Raw genomic sequence first — 27,274 nt, 5'->3', positions numbered from 1 at the left:
AAGCGACTAAATCGACCACATCCAGTAGGCAGTGAAGAAAATATAGCGGCGGTGGCCGAGAGTGTACGTGATGATTGCGAAGAATCGATTTGACACCGTTCCCGATAACTTGGCTTGTCGTATTTCTTTATTTTGGGAGCAGGAAAAAGCAGGCTGGAGCTGAGTTTTAATTTAACTCTCTCTCTCAAGCAGGCATAACACCTCCTCATCTTTTATATCAACAGATAACAGACATCCAAATGATACATGTCGACACTTATAATTACAATTAAAACTAACAGCATAATCTTAATAACTAGGAACTAGCACTAGACTACAGCTAACAAAATAATGATCTTAGAAACGAATTATTGACGGCATTACTGGACAAATGGAAGTCGAAGACATTGTAACAACGATTGAAAAGTCGACACATACTAACGAAAGTTCCGTTATACCCATAATTTGTTCTGGGAAACGGGATGCGAAAGAAAGGATGAGTTCTAAGCAACGACGACGATTGTCGATGTCCAAAAGTTGTAGAAGTTCGGAACAGTTGATTCGAGATTGCAGTAGATCGGCAATGAAAACGGCTTTCGAAACATCTCGGCGTACAGAGAGGAGATCGAAATCAATAAGCTTACAGCGATCTATGTAGCTCAGTAGGTTCAGTGGGTCCCTCCATGGGAGTCGACGAAGTGCGAAACGAACAAAGTTGCGCTGAATAGCTTCAATGCGTTGAATATCATTTTGGTTATAAAGTGCCCAGACTACATTACTATATTCGAGTGTAGAGCGAATCAAAGCAAAATAGAGTGCTTTTAGACAATGTATGTTGGTAAAGTTTTTAGTGACTTTAAAAATGAATCCCAACAGCTCAGAGGCCTTAGAAATAGTGTACTCAATGTGGTGCTTGAAGTTTAGTTTGGGATCTAAGTAGACTCCCAAATCTTTAACGGATGATTTCCGTTTGAGAACGATTTGTGAGATATTGTAGTCGAAATTAACTTTTGAGCGTTTGCGAGTAAAATATACAATAACCGAAGCCTTAAAGGCATTTAACATCATCCTATTGGCATAACACCAATTGGTGAATACATCCAACTGGGATTGCAAGAATTCCGCGTCTTTGGCATTCTTGATAAGCTGAAATAGTTTGAAGTCGTCAGCAAACGAAAGTTTCATGCACTTTAGCAAGTGGTTTAGGTCGTTTAAATATAGCAAAAATTGAAAGGTCCGAGATGACTGCCCTGAGGAACTCCCGGCAGTAAATGGTGATGTCGTGCAGTCCCCAATTTCCACTGCCATTTCACGTTCGGATAGGTACGAGTAAAGCCAATCCAGAAAAGAGCCATTAAATCCTAGTCCACTTAATTTGGACACAGTTATCTGGTGATTAATTTTGTCAAAAGCCGCGGAGAAGTCGGTGTAAATGGCATCTACCTGTAGTCTTGCTTGCAAACATTGTCTCATGATGTGTAAGATACTAAGTTTATAGTAGTTGACCGTTTAGGTATAAATCCATGTTGGGTCCCGGATATGTAGCTAGAGCAGTTATGAGTGATAAAATCAAGCACAATCAGTTCGAATAGCTTAGATACTGCATATAATGCAGCTATTTCTCGATAGTTCGAAATAAAGCTTTTGTTCCCTTTTTTTAGCACTAGGAAAATGTATGATTTTTTTCATAAGTCAGGGATTCTTCCTGGCGACAGAGAGCTATTCAACAGCATTGAGAATGGAAGCTGGAGACTATCTGAGCATTTCTTTAGTACGACAGATGGAATTCCATCGGGCCCTGGACTGGACGATGACTTCAGCTTAGAAAATGCTCTGCTGACTGTAGCGGGTGTAATAATAGGGTGAGAGCCAATTGGAGAACGTATAGGAACGACACTAGCAGATTCGGAGATTTAAATATCAGTTAAGATTTCTTCAGAAAAAACGCTACTAAAATGTTGGCGGAATATGCAACAACATGGCGTATTTTACAAAAGAGTCTTGGTTTAAAAGCATGTTAACAGACTAGGTACTGCCCGAACATGAAGCCAGTAGTCTTGACGAAATTTGGTTCCAATAATGATTGCGGGAGAAACGTTTAATTTCTTCCCATGGACCTGTCAGTTGGTCGTCTTGATCGAGCGATAGACTTTTTTCTATGGGGCTATGTGAAGTTAAAAGCCTATGTGGATAAACCTGGAACGATTGAAGCATTAGAAGCCAACAATACTCGAGTAATTAATCAGATACCACTTGAAATGCTTCCAAAAATGGACCACCTCACACGCTACTATAGTTAAAAAAAAAGATAAATAATCTTTAAAATTAATAGAATAGAAAGGTTAAAATTTAATAGAAATTATTTACAAATAATAAATGGCAAAGTATGTTCATTCGAGCGAAAATAAAGATTTCGCGATTTAACTCATTTTTTAATGTTTTTGCTAGTTTCACAAAAAAATCATTATGAATCACCCTGTAGAGCTGTCAAAATTATGAATCTCTAACTGAACGACTCCTAAACATGTGCTTAGTTCATTACATGCCTCGAAATTATTTTCCCCAGTTGAGCGAACCTCAGTGTATGTGCTGAATACTCTTTTTTCAAAACAAAGTTCTAAACATGTTTCAAATGAGACAACAAAGAGAACAATAGTGTAATGATACTGAAACATTTGTATTTTGAAATTCCTACATAAAATACTACGCTATTGAACAGGCCCTAAGAAATTTGGTAGATATAAAAATGCTTGCAAACCTGTTATAAAAATTAATGCCAATCAGTTCTATTACTTTTTATTTGTTTACCAAGGATCGCTTCGGATCAGCTTCGTAATTTTTAGAAAAAAAATAAAAACTGCAACTGCTCCAACATAACTCAATCTTAGCACCCACCAAAATCTCCAACTAACCCCCGCCGTTCAGTAGGCGCAAACCCAGAGGAGTCTGCCCGTTCATTAGAAATACCTACAGAAGCATGTTGTCAGATGCCTTGGTCATAACAAACGCAGGAGGCACAACCGAAATATGGAACGTGTGTGGCAATAAAACATAAGAAGCGATATAGGATTACCACCCTAGGTACATTCAAAAATATTTTAACAGGAGACGTGGCTGTAACTTTTGTGGATACCTTTAAACATTTTTTTAAAAACTTTGATAAATCAGTAACAAAAATCCAAATGCAATAAAAAGAAGAGAAAAAACTACAATTTTTTTGTGTTTTGATTATAGAGGTTATAATCTTAGGGTCATTCGCCTCTTTATCGGGTTAGAGAAATCTCTTTAGAAAAATTTCCAAACCCTATGTGCGGGGTTGGGAATTGAATCCAGGTGATCTGCGTACAAGGCAATCGATTTACCAACTACGCTATCACCACCCCCCAAAGGGAATCTAAAATTCTCACGGTATCATATAGTTATTTAAATAACCTTAAGATATAAAACCCCTTTCAAATGACATCCACATTGATGATGTCCCTCAACATTTTGTGGTAACCGGAAGTCGCCATCTTGGATATCAAAATAGCGCTAATCATCAATTCCCGATATATACTGAACACTCTCTTTCAAATGACATCCCTATTGATAATGACTCACTATTTTGTGGTAACCGGAAGTCGCCATCTCGGATTTAAAAATGGCGATAATCGTCAATTTTCGGTGTCTACTGACATAGCCGGATCCTATATCACACGATTTCTACCCACATGTCCGAATAACAAATATTCTGAACGCCTGGTATGAACCTATATATTATTTTCTTGGCGCAAAAGTGGGTTAATATTCTATACCATTCTTGCCCAGAAAATTTCTGGGCAAGAACTATTTTTACGCAAATTAATCTTTGACCCACTTTTGCCTGAGATTGTGATAAATATACCATTTCTGATCTAACAGAATATTATCACTGGCGGCTCCAGGGGGAGGCATCGGTGGTCGATGACGACGTTTTGATAAGGAAACACCAAAGTGGCGTTTTGGAAAGACGACAAATGGTTAAAGAAAAGATCGAGCCTTCGAATTAATGAGCCATTACCCAGTGGAGGCAATTCCAATGATGGCAACGCGACAAGAAAAGTTTTTGCTGAATGGAGTTTGTGAGATCACGGGTTTGAATACAGATTTATTGGAACGATTAGGTATCATTCTCGCCGTCATCAATAGCGAAGCAAAAATAAACGCCCAAGTTTTTGCAGGCTATTTGGAAGCAACGAGAATGATTTACGATCACGAGTACGGTTGGTTCCTCTATCTCCAACCCTTCATAAACTTTTGGCACTTGGTTCGTCTATCGTCAAGCATGCTTTTCTTCCTGTTGGTAGCATATGTTCCATGTTGATGTCCGAATCTTTTTCAAAAACAAAAATATCAAAAAACCAACACAATACTCTTGTTCAACATTAATTTTTACGTAAGCAAAAAACTCACTTGATGTTTTTTACGTTGATTAAATGTAATGTACTGAGGACGAAAGACAATTCGTTTCCGCATAACAATACGCGAAAACATAAACGATGTCGTAACTAATACAGCTGCTTCACGGCAACAGCCGAAATAATAATCGTCAACGATGCTCTCTACCGTGCATCTTATTCACTCAACACGAGCTACCTCTGCAATAACATTGCAAAGATACTGCCCTATACTTATTGTACACCCGTACCTGTTTGACCCCATTCTACTCTATGTATTTCTACGGTTTTCTCGAAACTTGCGGATAGACTTATTCCTCGTTTCTAAAGCCTTTTCACTGAGGCATTAGAAACGAGGAATAAGTCTATCGGCAAGTTTCGAGAAAACCATTCAAGAAAATTTAGCAGCGTTGCCAATATTGAAGATGTAGGGGAAGATGTGGTAAAACGCACCCCCTAAGGAAATATGATAATAACTAAGCTATAGAACATCAATTGGGAGAATTTAATTAATGATATCGTGTAGCCAACATTTTCCTCTGTAATCAAAACCATAACGCTTTGCAAAATATTCAAAAACATGAAAATAATTCAATTTTTCAAAATCATTAAAAATAACCTTTCGAAAAATAAGCGGGGCAAAACGCACCTGTGCGGGGGCAAAATGCACCACAACAACGGGGCATAATGCACTACAACAACGGGGCAGAATGCTCGGTGAACAAGCAAGTAGTTTTATTTTCTAACGAGATTTCACAAAAGTGTGCCATTAAATAGCCTTAGTTTATGCAATTGGTATGTTTTCAGAACGATTTTTCTGTTTTCGATTCAAAACCAGCAAAATCAGAGAAGAGGGCATTTTGCCCTCGATGGAGCAGAGATATAAATTTAGCAAAAAGTGAATTATTTAGTAGATTTTTCATATGTAGTGCGATAGAATAATGAACAACGGTATAAATAGATCTGGAATGCTCTAATATAATAGTAAAACAGTATTTCTAAGAGCGAAAAATCCTTGTTGCACGAGCAACAATAATTAGGGTGATGAGCCTATTTTGGCACCATTATGGAGAGGGTCGCACTATTTTTTGAACAACTTAAAAAGAAACCATATTACCTATAACCTTTTTCAGAATAAAGTATCAGTGCACTGTTTCTTAAACATCTGTATAATGCTTATTTGGCAGAATTGTCTCAATTTTCAGCATAAATGAAAATAAATGTTCTATTCTGTGCATCTATTCCCACCTGAACGTTCCAATTATCGCATCATGTGTGTGCCGATTTCCACCTCATCGAAAAACAATCTAGTTGAAACGCAATGCCTCATATTTCATTTGCGTCGATTCTAACTAGGTATCCAGATCATGGACGCCAACGCGTGATTTGTAAAACGAATTATTCTGCTTTTTTCAGCCGATCAAAACAAACGTAAACATTACGCACACGAAAGAAACTCATCAGCTGTTAATAGAAGAGCGCCCAGAACTGCGCATGCAGGAAATAACCATGCGAAAGTTAACAACTGGAATATAAAGTTCACATCACACATTACTTCCTCCCGATCCAAATTGTATGTGCAGATGAAAATAAAATATCTGCAATCAACAATTAGTTGAATAACTTGAAATAATTGATTACTTATACCTGAAATTGCATAACATTATGTTTTCAAGTTCATGTTTTGGTTTGGCCGCACTGGTGATTCTTTTCTGTATGATGGATGCAAAAAGTTGGTTTTGATTGTGGTAGTGTATCAGCAAAACATGCCAATAATAGGAACCCCCGTATTTAGTTTTATCCTATTATAACACTAGGCCTATTCTAGTGTTTGACGAGTGCTTTTAAAGTGAAATAATCGTAAAAAGGTTCTCCAGCTAAAATAAAGGTATGTATCAGTGCAATATTTAATATATTTGTGCCGGAATAACGAGATATGAGGCGGTAAATGCTGGCTCGAAAGTGTTTATTTTGCTAAGCGCCGTTGCGTCCTGTTTCGGTTCACTACGCGAGTGAGGCGGATCAGCAGATATTTCAATAAGGTGATTTTGTTTTAATTAAAAGTTGGATTTAGTGGATAGTTCTGAATACGTATGTGCACAACAAATAAAGAATATAACTTGAGCTTTTTTTGCACACCTGTTTTAGCCAAATCGATATTGTCATTATCTCATATGCTTGGTTCGAAACCAAGGGATACGAAATAGGGTCACAATAGGCTCTACTGCCATAATAGGCACATCACCCTACATGAGAAAAGCACGTTTTTGTTTTTTGTTTATTTCTCGAGCTGCTATTGATGTACGGTTATCAAACTTTGACAGTGTATGTTTACTATGGCGGACTTCCGACTGGTGTTACCGTTTTCTAGAAATTTTCAGCTGTTTTCGATATAATCAAGGGGTGCATTTTGCCTCGGGGGTGCGTTTTCCCCCATCTTCCCCTATTAAAAAAATTGCTGCTTACTTCGGACCCTTTGATCTTGTTGAAAAATAGGTCAAATAATGTTCCAGATTTCTAGATCTTCCGGATGCTACCCGGATCTTGATTACTCGTGACAAATTAAAAGCATGCATGGGCCTTTCGCCGCACTTAAGCAGGGTGCTTTTTTGGGAATCGGAAGGTTTTCCGATTCCCAAATGGATTCTACCAAGGCTGTGACCAAAATAACAATTCAGCACTCTTCGCCACATAATGACGTAGTTTTGGAAAGGTTTTCCGTGGCTCAGGCGGAACGAAATACATCGGAAACAACTCAGCGGGCCCTTCGCCACACTCGAGAGGTTTTATTTGAGATGTTGTTTATCTATCTGATCTTATTTTAAAAATAGTTGCTTGGTTACACTGACCGTTTTACTGTTAATGTTACAAATAGTAGTAATATTCTCAATATTCAAACTAAAATAAAATGAGTTAAACAAAAATGACCTCTGAGATTTTTTCATAAAACATACTATCAATTGTGATCTTTCGAATGCAAAAAGAAGAGATTAATTTCACTTGCTCCATTTGAAGATATCAACATATGAAAAGGTTGTGTTTTTTTGCTAAAAATGCTCATAACTTTTGAACTAAATGAGCTATCTCAAATATGTCTATATAAATAATATTCGTCTTAATAAGCTCTAAAAGTTTTATGAAGACGCTATTGACGGAAAAAAATTATTTAAAAAGTTATAACGAAAAAACTGATTTTGTTAGGGTTACCCTATCACACAACATTTTAATAGCTGTAAAATTAAAACCATTAAAGTTACAAATATGACGTCCTCAGCAAAGTTGCTTGAAAAAGGTTGTACTATAATTTTGCGGAACATCTCATTGTTCCATCTCTTCTTATTTCGAAAATAATTTTCAGATCGTACAAACAATAAGGACCACCCTAATGTCACCCACCTCAAAAGATGCCTCAATTGACACAGATTATTTGTTCCGAAGACATGAAATCTCTAGAGCCAGTAGTTTAGTCACAAATGTTTTTGTCATCCTAAATTCTGGATTCGGACCACTGTGCACTGTATATTGCGCATTGGCGTGTTAGACCTTGTCTAAATCAATGATCAGAAATCAGAATTCCATTAAACATAGGACATGGTACAATTAATCGTAGAACGGCAGTGTAGATTATAATTAAGCCAGCGCGATAAAAATACAAGCAATAGACCACAATAGAAACAAAATCCGTATCCGTGCATCGCCCTCACTCACGATAACCTACTATTTGATCCTTTCAGAATGAGCGTTTCGGATGGAATCGCCTTTCATTATGCAAACAACAATACCTTAAACACCACCGACATACAGATCGTACGGGAGCAGGGTAAGTGCTTACCTATCTATACCGCCTGCGGCGTTGGTAAGTGCTATTTTTCAATTAGCTAACTCGTCCCGCCTATTCTACCAACACCCCCCAGATGACCTGTACGATGTCCCGGTGGGCTTAATCATCCTGCTGTCCGTGTTCTACGGCACCATCAGTATTCTAGCTGTGATAGGCAACTCGCTGGTGATATGGATCGTCATCACAACGAAACAGATGCAAACTATTACCAACATGTTCATAGCGAATCTGGCCCTAGCCGACGTTACCATCGGGATGTTCGCCATTCCGTTCCAATTCCAGGCGGCGTTGCTGCAACGATGGAACCTGCCCGAATTCATGTGTCCCTTCTGCCCGTTCGTGCAGTTACTTAGCGTGAATGTGTCCGTGTTTACGCTGACTGCCATCGCCGTTGACCGGCACCGGGCCATAATTAATCCGCTGAGGTACCTGAGAACCATGTTTTAAATAAACGAGCACTCATTTCATTGTCATTATATTGCAGAGCGCGTACCTCGAAGAACATCTCCAAATTTGTTATCAGTGCCATCTGGATGCTGTCGTTTGCGCTGGCCGCACCGACTCTCTTTGCCCTGCGGGTTATTCCGATATCAATGGTTACCTTAGGTGCGTTGCTTCATCCTGTCCCCAGTGTTCTAATGGAATTTTCGTTTGTAACAGTGTACTACACCGGTGTAGTCGGTGCTACACTCATTCAAACTTGGAAGTAATCAGTCTATCTCTTTCTTTGCACTACAGCGGTGTAGCACCTAGAAAAAACGAAAACGCCATATGATTCATTTGAATTTTAATAAATTTATTTGTTTCTCTTTCGTAACACAGGTGACAGCAACGATACGTATGTCAACACAACGAAGCCATTCTGCCAGGTGGTGAATTTCGAGGAATCGGAAATGCTACTCTATCGATATATTCTCACTCTGGTGCAATATTTCGTGCCGCTGTTTGTCATCAGTTTCGTGTACATCCAGATGGCCTTTCGGTTGTGGGGTTCAAAAACTCCCGGAAATGCGCAGGATTCGCGAGATTTGACAATGTTGAAAAACAAGAAAAAGGTAACATACCGGTCGTTTGCCACACATTTGATGCCAACTCAGCAAACTGGTGCTGTTCTTATCATTCCGTTTTGCAGGTCATCAAAATGTTAATCATTGTAGTGGCCCTGTTCGGCATCTGCTGGTTTCCGCTGCAGCTTTATAATATTCTGCACGTGACGTGGCCCGATGTTAATAAGTAAGTTGTAAGAGAAATAGTTTTTTTAGTTTATGTCAAGAATTGAGCAGCACAATGTCAACACTGCCCCAATGATTCGCCAACTGAATTTTGAATTCATCTTGAAAAGCGTAAATTGGAATCTACCCTCCAGCGTAATCCTATGCAAAATTGCTGAAAATTCTTCTCTCGAAACAGGATTCTTGTAGGAAGTTATTTCAATTAAAAGTTTAGAATTGACCCGGTGTACAGTGTTCCTACGTCGCTCTTCTAACTGGACTGCTCAATTATGCTAACGGTTTTACATTTTTGTTCTTCCACGTCCAACAGATACAGATATATCAACATCATCTGGTTCGTATGCGACTGGTTGGCGATGAGCAATAGCTGCTACAACCCTTTCATCTATGGCATCTATAACGTGAGTGAACATTAATTATTACATGCCTTGCAGACGTAGGCCCGCCTTACATTAACCCAAAGCTCAACATTAGTTTTCGGGACAATTCTTAAATGATATCAATTGACAAACGGAAAAAGGGTGGGAATGAACCATATCATATTTTAATTTACTTTAAAGGATCGTTGAAGATTTATTTTTTACTTTTTAACGACATTCAATTAGCTAGAGATTACTAAGTAGGGAAAGTTATTTAGAATAAAGAGCCATAGTACTGCAGTGAGAGCAAGGATGTGAAATATACAGATCGGAAAACTAGAAATGCCAGGGTCATTAGAAACAGGTTTAAAATCTTACAGACTAATCTTTTGTCTTCTGCTGCCAGGAGTGGAGCTTAGGCGGTGTTACGGTGTACGATAAGCTCAAGTCTACCAACATATCGCACGGCAAAGACCGGTTAGCACGTTCACTTTTCTTTTTTCACCCGAGAATATATTTTTTTTCTTTCGCAACCTTATGTAACAGGGACAAGTCTGTCTTTGCCGTGAGATATGTTGGTAGGCTTGAGCGGTTCGTAGTAACACTGCCTAAGCTCCACTCCTGCCTGCCGAAGACAAAAGATTAGTTCGTAAGATTTTAAGCCTGTTTCTAATGACCCTACCACTTCTAGTTTTCCGATCTATATATTGCACATCCTTACTCTCACTTGAGTACTATGACACAAACTTCTAAGTAACTTTCCCTACTTAGTAATCTCTAATTGAATGTCGTTAAAAAGTTAAAAAAAAACAATTGTAACTGTAGGGTGATGAGCCTATTTTCACCCTACTAAGCAAGGTGCCTCACTAATTCGGTAATTTCTTGTCTTACAATCAATGGTATGCGTAAAAATTGACATCAACCGCTTTGCTTCGTTGTTAAGAACCAATATAATAACACAAATGCGTGGAAAACAGTAAAATTCTCGTGTTTAAGCACAATGAAAACTCGAATCGAGTGCCCCTATTGTCGCGCTACCATTTGACTCAATGCGTTGAACAAAGATGGCAGACCCTGCTCTAACCAACTGCTTCAAATGGATAGGGTGATAATAGAAACATGGCGCAAATAGGCTCATCACCCTATATGACGAAAAAAAAATTGAAGATTTATTTATTTATGAATATGGTAGACGCTTCCTAATTCTCTCTACCTAAGTAGCATTTCTAGTTTTATAGCACACTACAAGTGCATTCTAAGTTTTAAGAAGAGCTTCAAGAGTGCCATAACACCTCAATTATTGCGAGGGTATTTATCTCCTGATTACTCAATTTCAACTAAAAATACAACAACATGATTTCACAGATTTAACCTTTGCAATAGCGTAAAATTCTTCGGAGTTGAACGAATGTTTTAGCATTTAATACTTTCTCAAAATAGTAAACTTAATTATTAGAAAATAATGCACTCGTTATTTTTTTCGATTTCTTGCCATCAAATTTATTTATTTATTTATTTGACTGACATCTTTCTCCTAATTGCACAACATTCACACATTAACCATTTATATTGTCCCACAGAAAGATTTTTTCGCTAAACTCCACCCAAAATAATTCAGATAGTTCTATACTTTGAAATGTCAATAACAGCGCCGCCCACGTCCTTATAGAAATCGGGAAAGAAAAGGAATGTTAGTATGACAAACGCTGCTATGGAGACCATGCGCATCTCCACGTTTGCCACGGGAAGGAGCATCTGTTTGTAGGACGGGGTATACAGTTGTACAAATCTGGATTCACCTTGATAAGTGATAGGATGTATGAAGCTTACAGTAGTGTTATCATGTGTTTATTGCTCTGGGCAGCCGGCTGACGAGAATTTTTGATAATTTTATCATTTTCTGCATTATTCCAAAAATTCTTGGTTTGTATAAAAGATAACATCAACTCTGAACAGACAACTGCCGGGAGCATTACTTATGTTTATTTGAAGCAAATAGTTTTCAAATGGCATGCAGACTTGTTATAAACACTTCAACACACGATGAGGGCTAATATCCGTCCCTCAAGATGAGGTAGAAAAGAATGAAGCAACGGGAGCATCTCTACCGTTGTGTGTGAGGAACCGAAAAATGAGAGAGTACCTCGAAATGATGTAGATAAATATTTTCTTACGCATGGGATATTTACTCCGTGGAGGAGAGAGTGCTACACCTCATGATGATTCAAGAGGAGTTTGTGATGTCCTCACACGCCTTGTGAGGAGGTAATGATTAGTTGCTATGAGGTTTTGTTATATGGGTTTGATGCGTGTGTAAAGTTTATTTCTGATGTATATTTTTGTATTTGAAATGAATGTATAGTTAAGCGTTGCATGAAGCAATGCAACTATCCAAATATATACATAGTTTTCAAATATGTATAGAGTCATCAGCCTCTTTTCACCTTATTACAATTAGCACTTAACCCATTTGAAACCATTGGTTAGAGTTGTGTCTGCCATATATTTGTACTATCTTTTGGCTTAAATGGTAGTGCGATATTTTGGGCATCCGATTAGAGTTTTAGTTGCACTCAAACAGAAATATTCCACCATTCTTATTTTACTAGTGGTTCTTAGGAACGAAGCAAACGTGTTGGTGCCAATTTATAGATATTTCGTCGATTGTAGGCCTTGTAAGTGATACAATAGTCCAGTACCCTCCTTAAAGGGCCAAAATTTGCCAAGCGATCTGTTATTAAAATATAATACTCGATGAGGAAGAAGTAGTTAGGTATCAAAGATTGCGACCTTTTTTGACGTTTGGCACCAATAGTTAAGCTAAAACGTGACATACATGTTTATATTGAAGCAAACAGTTTATTCGTTACGCACTGTCCAGGTGGATAACCGGATGACATCATAACTCTTTTCACGGCGCTATAGTGATTTTTTTTAACTTTTCAAGTGAACTAGCATAGGTTATAGTGCAACACAAAAAGTTTTGAAAAATGTTGCATGCATCCAAATTGATTTATAGCAGAATTAAATGCTCTTCCGAATTATTATTACATAGAACCATGACGTGCCCTTGGAAGAATGTTGAACCATTTGCATATTTGTCATGAAAAAAATGCAAAAAATGACAATTTTCTTATTATTGTCGCAATTTAGCACAATATTTCTTTCATAACAGAATAATACAGCATACTTCTGGAAAGGTGTATTTTTTCTCTTTCTAGAACTTGCTAGAAATCGGCGCTAAGACTGGACAACGTAATTAATGTGTTGGTGCCAAAGGTCCCAGAAAATGTTTTTGCTATAAGTGAAGATGATAAGGAGTAATGAGAGCAGCCTTCATTTTTTCGAATTTTTCATAGCACGTTGATGCCAATACATTCGTTAAAAAATCGGTTAAAATGTTACTTGAAAAATAATAATGATGTTGTAAAGCGCTCCCATAGGAACCTGGGCAATGATGTGAGAAAGAACTCTGCGAAATTTCTAAACGATTAGTATAGGAGGTTTTAGGTTAGTGTGTACACCGCATTTTTTCAATTTTCCTCCTGAAAATTCAATGTCACTCACAAAATTTTAATATTTTGCAATGAAAATTTAAGAAAATATTGTACAAATGTTGGATTCTTGTAATGGAATTGATTGAATAGGCAAAGGCTAACGTATATCCTACATAATTCATGAACTCATCTTTTCATTATATTTTCTAAACAATCTGTTCAAAAAATTATTTCACTTGTAGGGGATTATTTAGTGAAATCAGTATCAAAATAAGAAGCTTCGTGTTCTCCTCCGAATATAGGGTAAAAAGGTAAGCCCCTTACATAAAATAAACCCTATTATGGTGGGTGTACCACTAATTTCTAGGCCTACAATTGATACAATGCATCAGTAGCTTTACTTTGCTCTTAAGAACCAATATAATAACACAATTGGCATTATGCTATATTTATCCGTAGTGGAGAAAAATTTTAATTAAAAACTATTTTCCTTCACTAACGAGAAAATGGTGTGAAACCACCTTTGCGCATAAAGGACACAAAACCTATAACTAAACTATTTATCGAGATGCGTTTCGAGTTCGAAAACAAAATTTGTGCTTCTGATTGAGTTGGTATGAAAGCTGTAAAATGTTCGTATTTAAGCGCAACGAAAACTCGATTCGAGTGTTCCAATTATTGCCTTACCTTTTAAACCAACGCGTTGAACAAAGATGGGAAAAGCTGCTCTAACCAGCGGCTACAAATTAGTAGGGTGATAATAGAAACAAAACGAAAATAGGCTTATTACCCTAGCGTTGAAAGTAGATAATCAGGATAGTATACAATGTATAATTTTAAATATCGCTGTCGATAATTATCTCATTTTAAACATGTATTGCCCATTGGAAATTTATCCGCATAAACTTTCTACTTTGACATTTAGTAACAAATAAACACAAACAACTTTTTTTTTAAACTTCATTGTCCATATCTTGGAAACTAACCAGCCAAAACAATCTATAATAGAGATAGAAACGAAACTATTTGATAACAAGATTTTTTAAAAAATTTATTGAGAAAGAACACTAGAATAGAATCGAATATTATGCACCCATTTTACTTGGAAGCGATGTCATGTTGTATTAGATATCAAAATTAAAATATTTCTAGAGAAAATTTTCAATAGGATGTAAGTAACATCGAGAGCTTCTCTTTGTTTACTTTCTTACGACGTCATTACAACACTTTGCACTAATTTTCCAGTACATATCGAAAGCCGACGGTTTTTACTAGAATATTATGCAAAGAGTAGAGTAGTAAATGTTGAAATCAATACGAATGTAAACATACAACACTTGAATCTAAAATTTGATTGAAAATTACGTTAACATCAATTGGAGCATCAAACAGCATACAATTTTACACTTTCATTCGTGTAATATTACATGTCAAGCATTTTACAACAGTATTCTAGTAAAAATACATTGAAGTGCATGTGTTTTCTGTTTAAAGAAACTGTAATTTTCAACCCACGTGTAAAATTATAATAAAATTCGTTGAAGAAAGCGCGACAAGTCGTGTGTATTTGTGGCGGAGCTTAATTTTACATTTATATTCATGATCCAAATATGTGCATGAAAATAATCTTAAAATTACAAAATATTTTTACCTGTGTATTCTAAATTTTCTCTAGATTTATCTTCTATTATGGTGTTATTAAGTTTGACGAATAGGATTGATTTTAAATTGTCCGAGCTGAGGTTTATCTGATCGTTAGTTAGTATTTTCCCAAGGCCACTGAATCCTCGCTCAATTGAAACCTGTGTACAAGAAGTGCTCAAGCCTCAAGGTCGTTTGGCACAGTAGAGTCAAGTCTGGGTCCTCCAGTCTCTTGGATTCCCACCACATGATGATATCCGTATTCCACGAAGCACTGATCTACACCACGAAAATTATACTTATATCCGCATCCTACGCAGCAGACAAAATCCCATTAAAACAAGAGAGGGAAACAATCACTCTCGCGCTCCACACTCTCAGCATTTTTGAAGAGGAATTCCAACCCATCTTCAATCAGTTTTGCGCTCTCGCCTTTCCAGTGTGATGCACATAACATCCTCTAATCATTGAACAAGTCATCACCTCTGATGATGAGTTTGCTTGTTGAGTGGGAGAAGAGTTTTTTTTCTGCTATTGGCGAGGTGTGTGAAGTCCTCCTCAGAATGTTGATACCTCACCTCATTTTAGCATCATGAGTGATGCTCCAGCAAGCCTGATGGCATGCAACCGAATTTGTCATTCTCTGCTTCATTATCTCGTTAAAACACGACAGTCAAAATACACTAATATATATTCTGTTTGGATAAGGAAAAGTTTTTTTTCAAATAATTTTTTTTCCTTGAAGGTGCCCAACTTGAATTTTTGACGGTAGCTACGGTACGGTACGGTTTTTTATTGTAAATCGACTTTAAATTTTCAAAAACGATTTTTTTCAGTGTAGGAGTCGATGAAGAATTTTTTCAACATTTTTATTGAAAAATTAATTATTGAAAAATAACTAATTGCGGCTGTGGTCGAACATTTCGTCTGCGTTAACATTTAGCACCATACTTTCTTTGGCAAAGTTTTTGTGCTTACTTAAACCTACAATTTAGATTGTATATACAATTAGTTGAGAACTGTGTCACCAGGGGTGCATTAAAAGAGAGTAAATGATAACAGTTTTTGCAACCGGCCGAGACGGTTGTGCCTCCAGGTGGAAGGTTTTGTTCTCGAGAGAGTGACGGAGTGCGAGACGCTGTATGCGTTTTTGTGGGAGAGAGAGAGAGACCAGTTTGTTAAGTGTGAGTCGACAGTTGATACGTCGGAGGCGTGGTCAACGGCATCCTCGGTGTTTTGACAGCAAACCGCGGGTAGACGAATTTGCCTACCGCGGTGGCAGAAATCGACAGTGATCGTGCCTGTACACACAGAAAAAATATATTGTATTGGTGTCGTCGGGCAATTCTAATCGACGAGAGGGGAAGCGTCACAGGTAGACCCATTTGCTCTATTCGTCTACCGCAGAAGTGGTACGACGAATAAGGAAAACAAGTGGCACCGAAAAGTGCCGCATCGACAGTGGGATTTTCGCAGCAAGCCACAGGTAGCCACATTTGTTTACCGCGGCGGTGGAAACGGAGAGAGCGCGCTTGGGGTGGTGATACCGACGAGCAGCTTAACCGGAGAGTATTTTGAAGTGTTGCAGGTAGGCCTATTTCTCTACTGAAGAAGCAACGCGACGAAGAAGGACAGCAAGTGTCACATTGTCATACAACGGGCACCGAGTTTACAACGTAACACATGAGGTGTGTTCTACAGGTGTAACAGGTATATTTTTCATTCCTTTTTGTGATAGTTTTTCTTGCTAGGTAAAATGGATGAAGAGATGGGAGAACGAGTAACAGACCCTCCCCCTAAGCCTTATGCTGAAAATGTAAATCCAACTAGAATTAAAATTTATCCAGAGTCGTCAACGGGACCATGGATTGTATTTATTAGGCGTAAAGTAAAGGCGCTAAATATTATTCAAATTTCTAAAGATTTGACTACGCGATTCTCGGATGTAAAAGAGATCGTCAAAGTCAATAAAGATAAAATACGCATTGTCGTTGGTAGTCTCAAACAAGCCAATGCAATTGCTTCTTGCGAGCTGTTTACGCGTGAGTATAGAGCGTATATTCCTTCAAAGGAAATTGAAATTGATGGGGTCATCACAGAATCGAGTTTGACTGTTGATGACATAATTAAGCATGGGGTTGGTCGTTTCAAAGAAACCATACTTAAAGACGTAAAAATACTTGAATGCAAGCAATTGCATTCAGTATCACACGAAGGAGATAAAAAAGTTTATCGACTGTCTGACTCATTTCGAGTGACTTTCGCTGGGTCTGCGCTGCCCAACTATGTCATCATCGATAAGATTCGTCTCCCTGTTCGCCTTTTTATTCCTCGTGTAATGAATTGCCTTAATTGCAAACAGCTTGGCCACACAGCCACTTACTGTTCCAATAAGGCACGGTGTGGCAAATGTGGCGGTTCTCATCAAGAGGATACATGCAATGAAAATTCAGAAAAATGTTTAATGTGCGGAGAAAACTCACATGAGCTCCCTGCATGCCCCATTTATAAATTGCGTGAGGATAAAATTAAACGATCCTTGAAGGAGAGGTCTAAGCGCTCCTATGCAGAAATGTTGAAAAATGCTACCCCTAAACCCATTTTCTTAGAAAACACTTACACATCTCTATTTTCGGAACAGTCTGACTCTGACGGAGCGTGCGAAGGTACATCATTTGTTTTACCCGGAAATTCCAGAAAAAGAAAACAGTCTTCTTTTCCCAAGCTGCCAAGAAAGGGCCTTAAAATTTCTCCACCAATAGATAAACTGCGCCCAAAACCGAAAAATTCCGATTCAAAACCGAAATCAATTCCGCCCGGTTTTGGGAACGTACAATCCAAACAGAACACCATTACTGGAAATAATAAAATTTCGACTTCCTCTGAGCCTCAGCCGGGGGTAGGATTATTGAAATTTTCTGAAATTGTTGATTGGATTTTTAAAGCATTCAATATTTCTGAACCACTAAAGAGTATACTTTCAGCTTTCCTCCCAACAATTAGAACATTTTTAGAGCAGCTGATTGCTCAATGGCCCATCCTTGCAGCGATTGTATCTTTCAATGGGTAATTCACCTCCTCCAATGAAAGATTCCATCACTGTTTTACAGTGGAATTGCAGAAGTATCATACCAAAAATTGATTCTTTAAAAATTTTACTGCATAATTTAAAATGCGATGCTTTTGCTCTATGTGAAACATGGCTTACCTCAAACATTAATTTCAACTTAAATGATTTCAACATTATTCGCCTAGACCGAGACACCCCGTATGGAGGAGTGCTTCTAGGAATTAAAAAGTGCTATTCTTTCTATAGAATTAACATCCCCTTGTTTGCGGGCATTGAGGCTGTAGCTGTCCAAACGAACATTAAAGGCAAAGACATGTCTATCGCTTCTATATATATACCTCCCAAAGTTCAAATTGGACAACATCAAATTTTTGAGGTAGTGGAATCCATGGCTGCTCCGCGTCTGATACTGGGAGACTTCAACTCGCACGGAGTATTGTGGGGTTCCCTCTACAATGATAATCGATCCTCTTTGATATACAATGTTTGTGACGAATTTAATATGACAGTTTTAAATACTGGCGAAACAACACGCATCCCCAGACCTCCTGCACGTCCAAGTGCATTAGATCTATCTCTGTGCTCGACATCACTTCGGTTAGATTGCACGTGGAAGGTTGTACCTGATCCTCACGGTAGCGATCATTTGCCAATCGTTGTTTCAATTAACAGTGAATTAGGCCTTACGAATTCAATCAATGTTCCTTATGACTTAACACGAAATATTGATTGGAAAACATACGAAACATTAATTTCCACTTCTCTTGCTTCGACAGAAGAGCTACCCCCTACCGAAGAATATGAATTCCTAGCGGGTTTAATTATTGAAGCAGCAGAACAAGCCCAAACGAAATGCAATCCTGGAATGACAATAAATAGACGGCCCCCTAATCCTTGGTGGGACAAAGAGTGCTCTGATGCATATAAAGCTAAACAAGTTGCCTACAAAGAAATTATGAAACAGAAAGGGGGTATACGTGAGAACTTTGAAAATTATTTCATTTTGCAAAACAAATTTGACAGTATACGTCGTGCCAAAAAGTCTAGTTATTGGAGACGCTTCGTTGATGGCTTGTCAAGAGAAACATCAATGAGTACTCTTTGGAACACAGCCAGAAGAATGAGGAATCGAAACGTGACTAATGAAAGCGAAGATTTTTCGAATCGTTGGATATTTAATTTCGCCAAGAAAATTTGTCCCGATTCTGCTCCTGCGCAGAAAATCACTCGCGATGTTCCCACAAGTAACGATTTCATAGATTCGCCTTTGACAATGATGGAATTCTCAATTGCACTCCTCTCATGCAACAATAATGCTCCGGGACTAGACAGAATTAAATTCAACTTGGTGAAGAATCTGCCTGACCTAGCAAAAAGACGCTTGTTGAATTTATTCAATAAGCTTCTTGAGCAGAACGTTGTGCCGCACGACTGGAGACAAGTGAGAGTTATCGCTATTCCAAAACCGGGAAAGCCAGCCTCCGATCATAACTCGTATCGACCGATTGCAATGCTATCCTGTATCAGGAAATTGCTGGAAAAAATTATCCTACGACGTCTCGACAATTGGGTTGAGGCGAACGGCTTGCTATCAGATACCCAGTTTGGTTTTCGGAGGGGAAAGGGAACGAATGATTGTCTGGCGCTACTTTCGTCAGAAATCCAACTCGCTTACGCAAAAAAAAAGAACAAATGGCGTCTGTGTTCTTAGACATAAAAGGAGCATTCGACTCAGTCTCCATTGATGTTCTCTCGGAGAAGCTACATCAATGTGGTCTTTCACCGATATTAAATAATTATTTATACAATTTATTGTTAGAAAAGCACATGCATTTTTCATATGGCGATTTGGCGACACTCAGAATAAGTTACATGGGCCTCCCACAAGGCTCTTGTCTAAGCCCCCTTCTCTATAATTTTTACGTGAATGACATTGATAATTGTATTGTCAGCCCATGCACTTTAAGACAACTTGCAGATGATGGGGTGGTTTCTGCCACAGGACCAAAAGCTATAAATTTACAACAACCATTGCAAGATAGCTTGGATAATTTATCAATTTGGGCTTTAAAGCTGGGCATCGATTTCTCTACGGAGAAAACAGAGTTGGTCGTTTTCTCAAGGAAGCGTGATCCAGCTCAGCTTCAGCTTCAGTTGGTTGGTAGAACGATAGCCCAAGTCCTGACTTTTAAATACCTTGGAATTTGGTTCGATTCTAAAGGCACATGGGGAGGCCACATTAGGTATCTAATAACGAAATGCCAACAAAGGATAAATTTTCTGCGAACAATAACTGGATCATGGTGGGGTTCTCATCCAAGTGACATGATAAGATTGTATCAAACAACAATACTTTCAGTAATGGAATATGGGTGCATCTGTTTCCGTTCAGCTGCGAACACTCACATTATTAAACTGGAACGGATACAGTATCGCTGTTTACGAATTGCCTTAGGTTGCATGCAGTCGACCCATACAATGAGTCTTGAAGTACTAGCGGGAGTTCTTCCTTTAAAAGACCGATTCTGGGATCTCTCTTCTCGTTTACTTATTCGATGTGAGGTTATGAACCCACTGGTAATTGAAAATTTTGAAAGACTTGTCGAGCTTCAACCCCAAACCAGATTCATGACAGTGTATTTCAATCACATGTCACAAGAAATAACGCCTGCTAGGTATGTTCCCACATACGTCAATATACTAGATATTCCTGAATCCACTTTATTCTTCGACACGTCCATGCAAGCAGAGATTCGTGGAATTCCGGATCATCTACGCTCGCGGGAGATCCCTAAAATATTCACAAGTAAATATCAACACATAGACTGCCTTAAAATGTTTTACACTGATGGGTCACGAATCAGTGAGGCCACTGGTTTCGGTATTTTCAACAATAATTTTTCAATTTCTCTCAAACTTGCAGAACCCGCCTCTGTTTATATAGCGGAACTAGCAGCAGTTCACTATAGTTTTCAAATAATTAATACTTTACCCCCGAACCATTACTTTATCCTCACTGATAGTCTCAGCACAATTGCAGCTCTACGCTCAAAGAGGATTGATAATCACGATCCATTCTTTTTGGGGAAGATACGAGAATCTCTGAGTAACCTGACAAGAAAATGTTATAAATTTACCCTAGTGTGGCTCCCCGCCCATTGCTCTATTGCGGGCAATGAGAAAGCTGATAATTTAGCCAAGATTGGTGCACTAGATGGTGAAATATATGAAAGACCCATCGCTTACAATGAATTTTATAGCGCTTCTCGACAGAGGACACTTGCTAGTTGGCAAACATCTTGGGACAATGGAGATATGGGACGATGGCTACACTCAATTATCCCTAAAGTATCAACGAAGGCATGGTTCAAAGGATTGGATGTAAGTCGGGACTTCATCCGTGTGATGTCTAGGCTCATGTCCAATCATTATACTTTAGATGCGCATCTCCGTCGTATTGGGCTCGCTGAGGGTAATCATTGTGCTTGTGGAGAAGGTTACCACGACATTGAGCATGTTGTTTGGTCCTGCACTGAATATCGTGAAGCCAGATCACAATTAGTAGATTCTTTACAAGTCCGAGGAAGACCAATCCATGTTCCTGTTAGAGACATCCTGGCGTATCGCGATCCTCTATACATGGAACTTATCTATCATTTTCTAAAAACAGCGTCTGTCAAAATTTAATTAAATTCATCTCCTCATACTCTCATCCAAGGCTAATCATTCACCAATTAAAGTGTCCTAGAATATTTAGTTTTTAAATTTAGACAATAACAGAAAAAAAGTAAATAAATACACCCGAAAATACTAGATCATTATGAAATACAACAATGTAAGGAAAAAAGCAAACAATAAAGTGATTTCAGTGTTAGTTTTAGACAAAGTACTAGTATAGTTAAAATTAGTCTTAAGGATTTTTGTAACGTGCTATGTAAAAAAAAGAAACTGGCGTAAAAAGCTTTTGCAAATGCCGTGTCAAATAAACGTATGGAAAAAAAAAAGAGAGTAAATAAATCGAACCTCTCATCGTGAATGTGACTAACATGAGTTTAACATGAAATATATCGAAACACTGCTTATTTTGAAAGGTGATATCTTAGGAAGATTTGTTCAGAAAGTCAAGAGCTTCTGGATGGTGAAAATAATAACTCGGAATCGAGCCATCAGGCGGCGCTAATGCGAATGCAAATGTTTAACTAATATCAAAATCATTATTTATCTCAATAACGAGAATATTTAGAAGAGAGACAGTCTTCAGTGAAGTTGCTCGAGTAATCAAAGACTAACAGATGTTGATAGGTTAGTTTGGGAAACTCTCACTATGTAGCGCTAGTGTGCGTACCATTTTTCAGCATATTATGGAAAATAATACATCCTAAAAATCTAATAGCTTAAAAAGATGTTGTTTTAGGCAAAGTTCTAGAGGAGGTCAAGGGCTACGCAATTATGTACAAATAGAATCGGAACAGATCCGCCAGGCGGCGCAAGTGAGCATGAACTATTTATCAAATTCTATATATCGAGATCATGATAATTTAGAAGTCTGGTGCCTTCGAGAGTATTCATCAACGGATCGAGTGCTGCCCGAAGGAGAATAGATAATTTCAGAATTCAGACACTAGGCGGCACTAAGAAGAATACAACTTCTAGTACATGTTAGCTGATGTTTCGTCACGAAAGCTTAAGAATTTACGAACATGATGTTTTCTGTAAAGTTTCTGAGGACGACAAGGGCTGTTTGATAATGTAATTATTAAATTGGATATCACCCGCTAGGCGGCGCTAGTGAGCATACATCTTTTTATTTCAGTATCTCGAAATGACGGCAATTTAGAAGGGTGATGTCTTCATCAAAGTTGCTCGAGATGTCAAGGACTGCCCAATGGTGACATATTAGTTTGGGATACTCTCACTATGCGACGCTAGTAAACGTACCAGCTTTCAATACAAGGATCTTCTATCTCCGTCACACCATCCTACAAAGGTGTGTTATCTTATGCTTCAATGGAAGATAGTACGGCCCAAATAACGGCTACCACGCCTCCAAGTTCGTTTGCACCCAACGCTTCCTTTAGTCCAATGCACAGTGGCCCAGAATGCAAATTTAGCAGGAATTTTGAGATTTTACTAAAACTTTACAACTTAGTCTTATTAAGTCTTTGGAGAAGTTTTCGTAGTTTATGAGCCCTCTCTTTTTGTTAAAACAACAGTTAGGGTGGTTCTAATTTTACCAAGATCAAAAAATTAACTTTTTAATCATTCTAGCTAGAGCCAAACGACCTTCAGCGAAGTTGTAAAACGACAAATTTTGGAAAAGTTTGCTGAAGACATGTAAGCTCTATCTGTCATACTTTTTATTTTACAACAAATTTAAAATCGGAGCTTAGGGTGTTTCTTCGAAATACAGTTTTATTCCAATAACTTTTGCTGTATTCATTTAAAACTGAAGTAGTCTTCATCTTTGAGATTGTTTCAAGGCGAATAATTTGTTTCATGGCACCATATATCTAGCTATTTCCGTTAAAAAGTTATGATTACTTTTTCGCAAAAAATGGGGTTGTTTGGAACAACAGTATCACTCATTTGACGCAAATAAAAGATAATTCTTTTATGAACTATAAATAAGGTCATGATTAGAGTTATAATTGAGCAAAAAATGGCGAATGCGATATTTTTTTAAAATTTCATAAAATCGATTTAAAAAAATCTATTTTTGAAATATTAAGTGCTTATGTCTTCTGAACAATAAAAGCTAGAGTTTTGATGTTTTAGAAGAAAATATTCGTCTTCAAAAACTCTGAAAAACATCTGAAAAATAGGTTGGAAAAAATGAAAACTGGAAAAGTTAGATTAAAAATTTGGTTTTTCATGAATTTACTCTTTGTAATATATTTAAATTACTTTCACGGTGAACAATACAAAAAAAGGAAGTTTCGTTTTCATGATTAAATATTGCACTTTACAATACTTTTCTATTATTTTAAATAGTGTGTAGGGCGGTTCTATATTTTTTAAATCAGAAAATTAACTTTTTAATAGTTCGAGTAAGAGTTTAGCGGTCACCCAGAAAATTGAAGAAAATGAAATTTTAAAAAATTTCGCCGAAGACACTGAAACTCTATGTGGTGTACTTTTCGTTTTAGAAGGAATTTACAAAAAAATTTAGAGTGTTTCGTAAAAAATGGTTTTCTTTCTATAACTTTTGCAGTTTTGATTTTTCATTAAAATCACTTCAGAAATACTTTCAGATATTTTGAAGGAGAACAATTTGTCTTAATATATAGCTTCGATCGTCAGAAAGATATATATACTTTTCACTTAAAATAAACTATTTTTTGAGTAAATATTGCAATCTATAAAAAATATCGTATTTTGCATTTTTTTGGTGATCTATACTACAAAGCATGCTATTTCATATGAAAGCAACAGTATTTAATGTTCAGTGCCCGAATCGAAGATAATTCTATTTGAAAAAGTTATATTTTTTATATAAAAGTTCTTATAACTTCTAAACGAAAAAAGTTAAGTAGTTGGTGTTTTAAGCAAGCCCTACAATAATCTTCAAGTTGTCCAAAGGGTATTTTAGCGTAAAATAAAAACTTCAAAAAGTTATAGAAATAAAACCGTTTTTTTAAGGAACACCCTAAAGCTTACATTTGATTTTCTCGTGCAATGAAAAATATAAAAGCTAGAGTTTGCATGTCTTTAGCAAATTTGTCTAAAATGTGTTGCTCTACAACTTAATCGAAGACAGTAAAGCTCTATCTCAAACCGATAAAAAGTTTTTTTTAAATATTGCTAAATTTAGAACCACCCTAGCATAGATTTAAACAAAAAGAAGGGCCTTGCAAAGTACAATAACTTTGCCAAACATATTGTAAGGCTAAGTCATGTAATTTTAGCAAAAAGTTAAAATTCCAGCTAAATTCGCACTCTGGACAACTGTGCAATGGATCTAGGTAGCGTAACGGAAGCTAAATTGAATTTCTTGCAAGAATCTATGCTACAGCTGATGATTGCTATGTTAAATTCTACCTCCATGTGCGAAGCATTTAAAACTGGGTGGGAATTTGCTAACAAAATTGTAACGACAATAAAGTTTAACAATGACTTTTAATAACCACGTAAATTTATTAAATTGGAATGCTCATTCATCACAAACGTGCGAAGACGAATTTTTCAACTTTTTGAGGATACATAATGTACATATGACGAGTTTCGCGCTAAATCGTAATCAGAGTTGGCAGCACCCTCTCAGATTTTAATGAAACTTCTGTACATGAAGACTTTGTCACAAAAAGCTACTTTGCATACGTTGTTTTTCCAAAAATTATCTAAACTGTCATTTGAAAAGGGTCAAAGTTTTTTTTACTATTTTTTTTTCAAATGCCTATAGTCTAAAATGACAAATCCTACAAAAAAATGTTGTGGGAGGGATTTTTACAAAATTAGTCAATTGTTTTTGATAAAAATATTGAAAAAAATTTCATCAACTCCTACACTGGAAAAAATCGATTTTAAAAATTTAAAGTAGATTAACAAAAAACCGTCTTTGATTTGGATGAAATTTTGTTCCCTACCTACCGTCAAAAATTTAAGTTGGGCACCTTCAAGAAAAAAAAATTATTTGAAAAATAACTTTTTCTTGCCCAAACTGATTTTTTTCAGTGTATTTTTATTCAGAGGCCATAACCCAGAGATAACAAAAGACCTGAATAGTGGTCGAAGTGGCAAAGTTCCCCCTAACAAAAAAAAACCAGAACCCAGAATCCCGAGGAGAGAACCCAGAATCCAGATTTCATAGCCCAGAGTCCAGAGTCCCGAGGAGAGAGACCAGAATCCAGAGTCGCGAGTCCTCAACCCAAAATACTAAGGCGAGTCTAGAGTCCCGAATCAAGAGTTCAGTGTCAGAGAATGCAGAGTCCAGAGTCCATAGCGCAGCGGTCAGAACCCGGAGTTCCGAAGACAGAGCTCACAGTCCAGAATCTAGAGTTCCGAGTGCAGAGTTCAGAGCGCAGAGTTCAGATGCCAAAGCCAACAGTCCAAAACCTAGAGTACAGAGACCAGAAACCAGAGTCCAGAGTTCTTATCCAAAAATACTGAGCCCAGACCCCAAAATCCAGAGCAACTAAGCTGAAATGTGAGACCAGAGTTTAGAGTCCAGATCCCAGAGTCCAGAATCCAGAGTTTAGATTCAATAATTCAGAGTTTAGATTCCATAGCCCAGCTACCAGAACCCAGAGTCCCAAGGAGAGAGCCCAGAGTCCGGCATTCAGAATACAGAGTGCAGAGTACATAGTCCAGAGTTTAGAGTTCAGAGTCCACAGTTCAAAGTCCATAGCTTAGCTTAGCTTACTTGACCGCCCCTGAGTTTCCCGTGATTGGTCAAAGCCTGTTGATATTGCATATTGAACCAATTGTATGATACTTGAGAGTAGTACATCATACTCAACGTGCAACCTAAAGAGATTAAGATTATAGTATAATCAATAACGTAGATGGCCCATGCAGGTCAATTTTGGGATGGGAAGGAATGTTAGTTCAACACTTGTGATTATTATGACCGAGGAATTCTCTGCATCATCCACAAGTGTAGTAGGATAGGATTGGGGTTAGTAGGTAGGGAAGTGAATCAGGACATATCTTGGTAGATATTGTGATTTGGCTAAGTACTCACGCGCTTTGTCTTTTCATTTTAGATCAAAGTTTTAAGGTGTGCGACCTCCAGTAGAAATATGAATGCCGATCGAATAGGCATTTTAATAATTATTCTTTAATTTTAATTTAATAAAAGGAAAAGCCGCGGGGAATATAATAGATCATCTATAGACAATATGATCTTAGTAACATGTACGGAAGTTGCTCGCAAACAATTTTCGAGAATTCGAAACGAGCAATTTGAACTCCGATCTGCCGCCCATCGGGAGTAGTGCTTCTTATTAACACTTCAATTAACATTTCCAAAGTTTGCAGTACAAAGCAAGCGTACAAAAAGTATAAAAGATATCCCAAATGAATGTGAAGAAATTCACTACGAAATGTTAATGGCAAGTTGGCATCTCCACTCTCCCTATCAGACAAGTTTCCATAATTGGGTTAAATGCCAAATTGCAAACGACATGTTTATAATGCGTAATAAATATAAGGAACACAACATCAAGCGCTCTTGATCCATCGGCGGCCAAGAAGAAGAATGAATGGAAGAAGAGCAATACTGGCAAAACCCGACTACCATAT

The 27,274-nt window shown here is 37.5% G+C and overlaps 1 protein-coding gene across 3 annotated transcripts in view; it reads left to right on the top strand.

The window, feature by feature from the left end:
• LOC131691307 (RYamide receptor-like) overlaps positions 1–27,274 on the top strand; it is a 139,560-nt gene that overhangs the window by 93,573 nt on the left and 18,713 nt on the right. For all 3 annotated transcript variants that reach the window (XM_058977597.1, XM_058977596.1, XM_058977595.1), the window contains 6 exons: positions 8,129–8,214; positions 8,309–8,660; positions 8,720–8,841; positions 9,058–9,290; positions 9,368–9,468; positions 9,778–9,868. In XM_058977597.1, coding sequence (XP_058833580.1) covers positions 8,130–8,214; positions 8,309–8,660; positions 8,720–8,841; positions 9,058–9,290; positions 9,368–9,468; positions 9,778–9,868 — 984 coding nt within the window. In that variant the 5' untranslated portion in view covers position 8,129. The remainder of the gene's footprint in view (positions 1–8,128; positions 8,215–8,308; positions 8,661–8,719; positions 8,842–9,057; positions 9,291–9,367; positions 9,469–9,777; positions 9,869–27,274) is intronic.

Source organism: Topomyia yanbarensis, chromosome 3, assembly GCF_030247195.1.
Source record: "Topomyia yanbarensis strain Yona2022 chromosome 3, ASM3024719v1, whole genome shotgun sequence".
Classification (NCBI taxonomy): Eukaryota; Metazoa; Arthropoda; class Insecta; order Diptera; family Culicidae; genus Topomyia; species Topomyia yanbarensis.
Note: the sequence above shows the minus strand (reverse complement) of the source record. Positions and strands in the feature narration are given on the sequence as shown.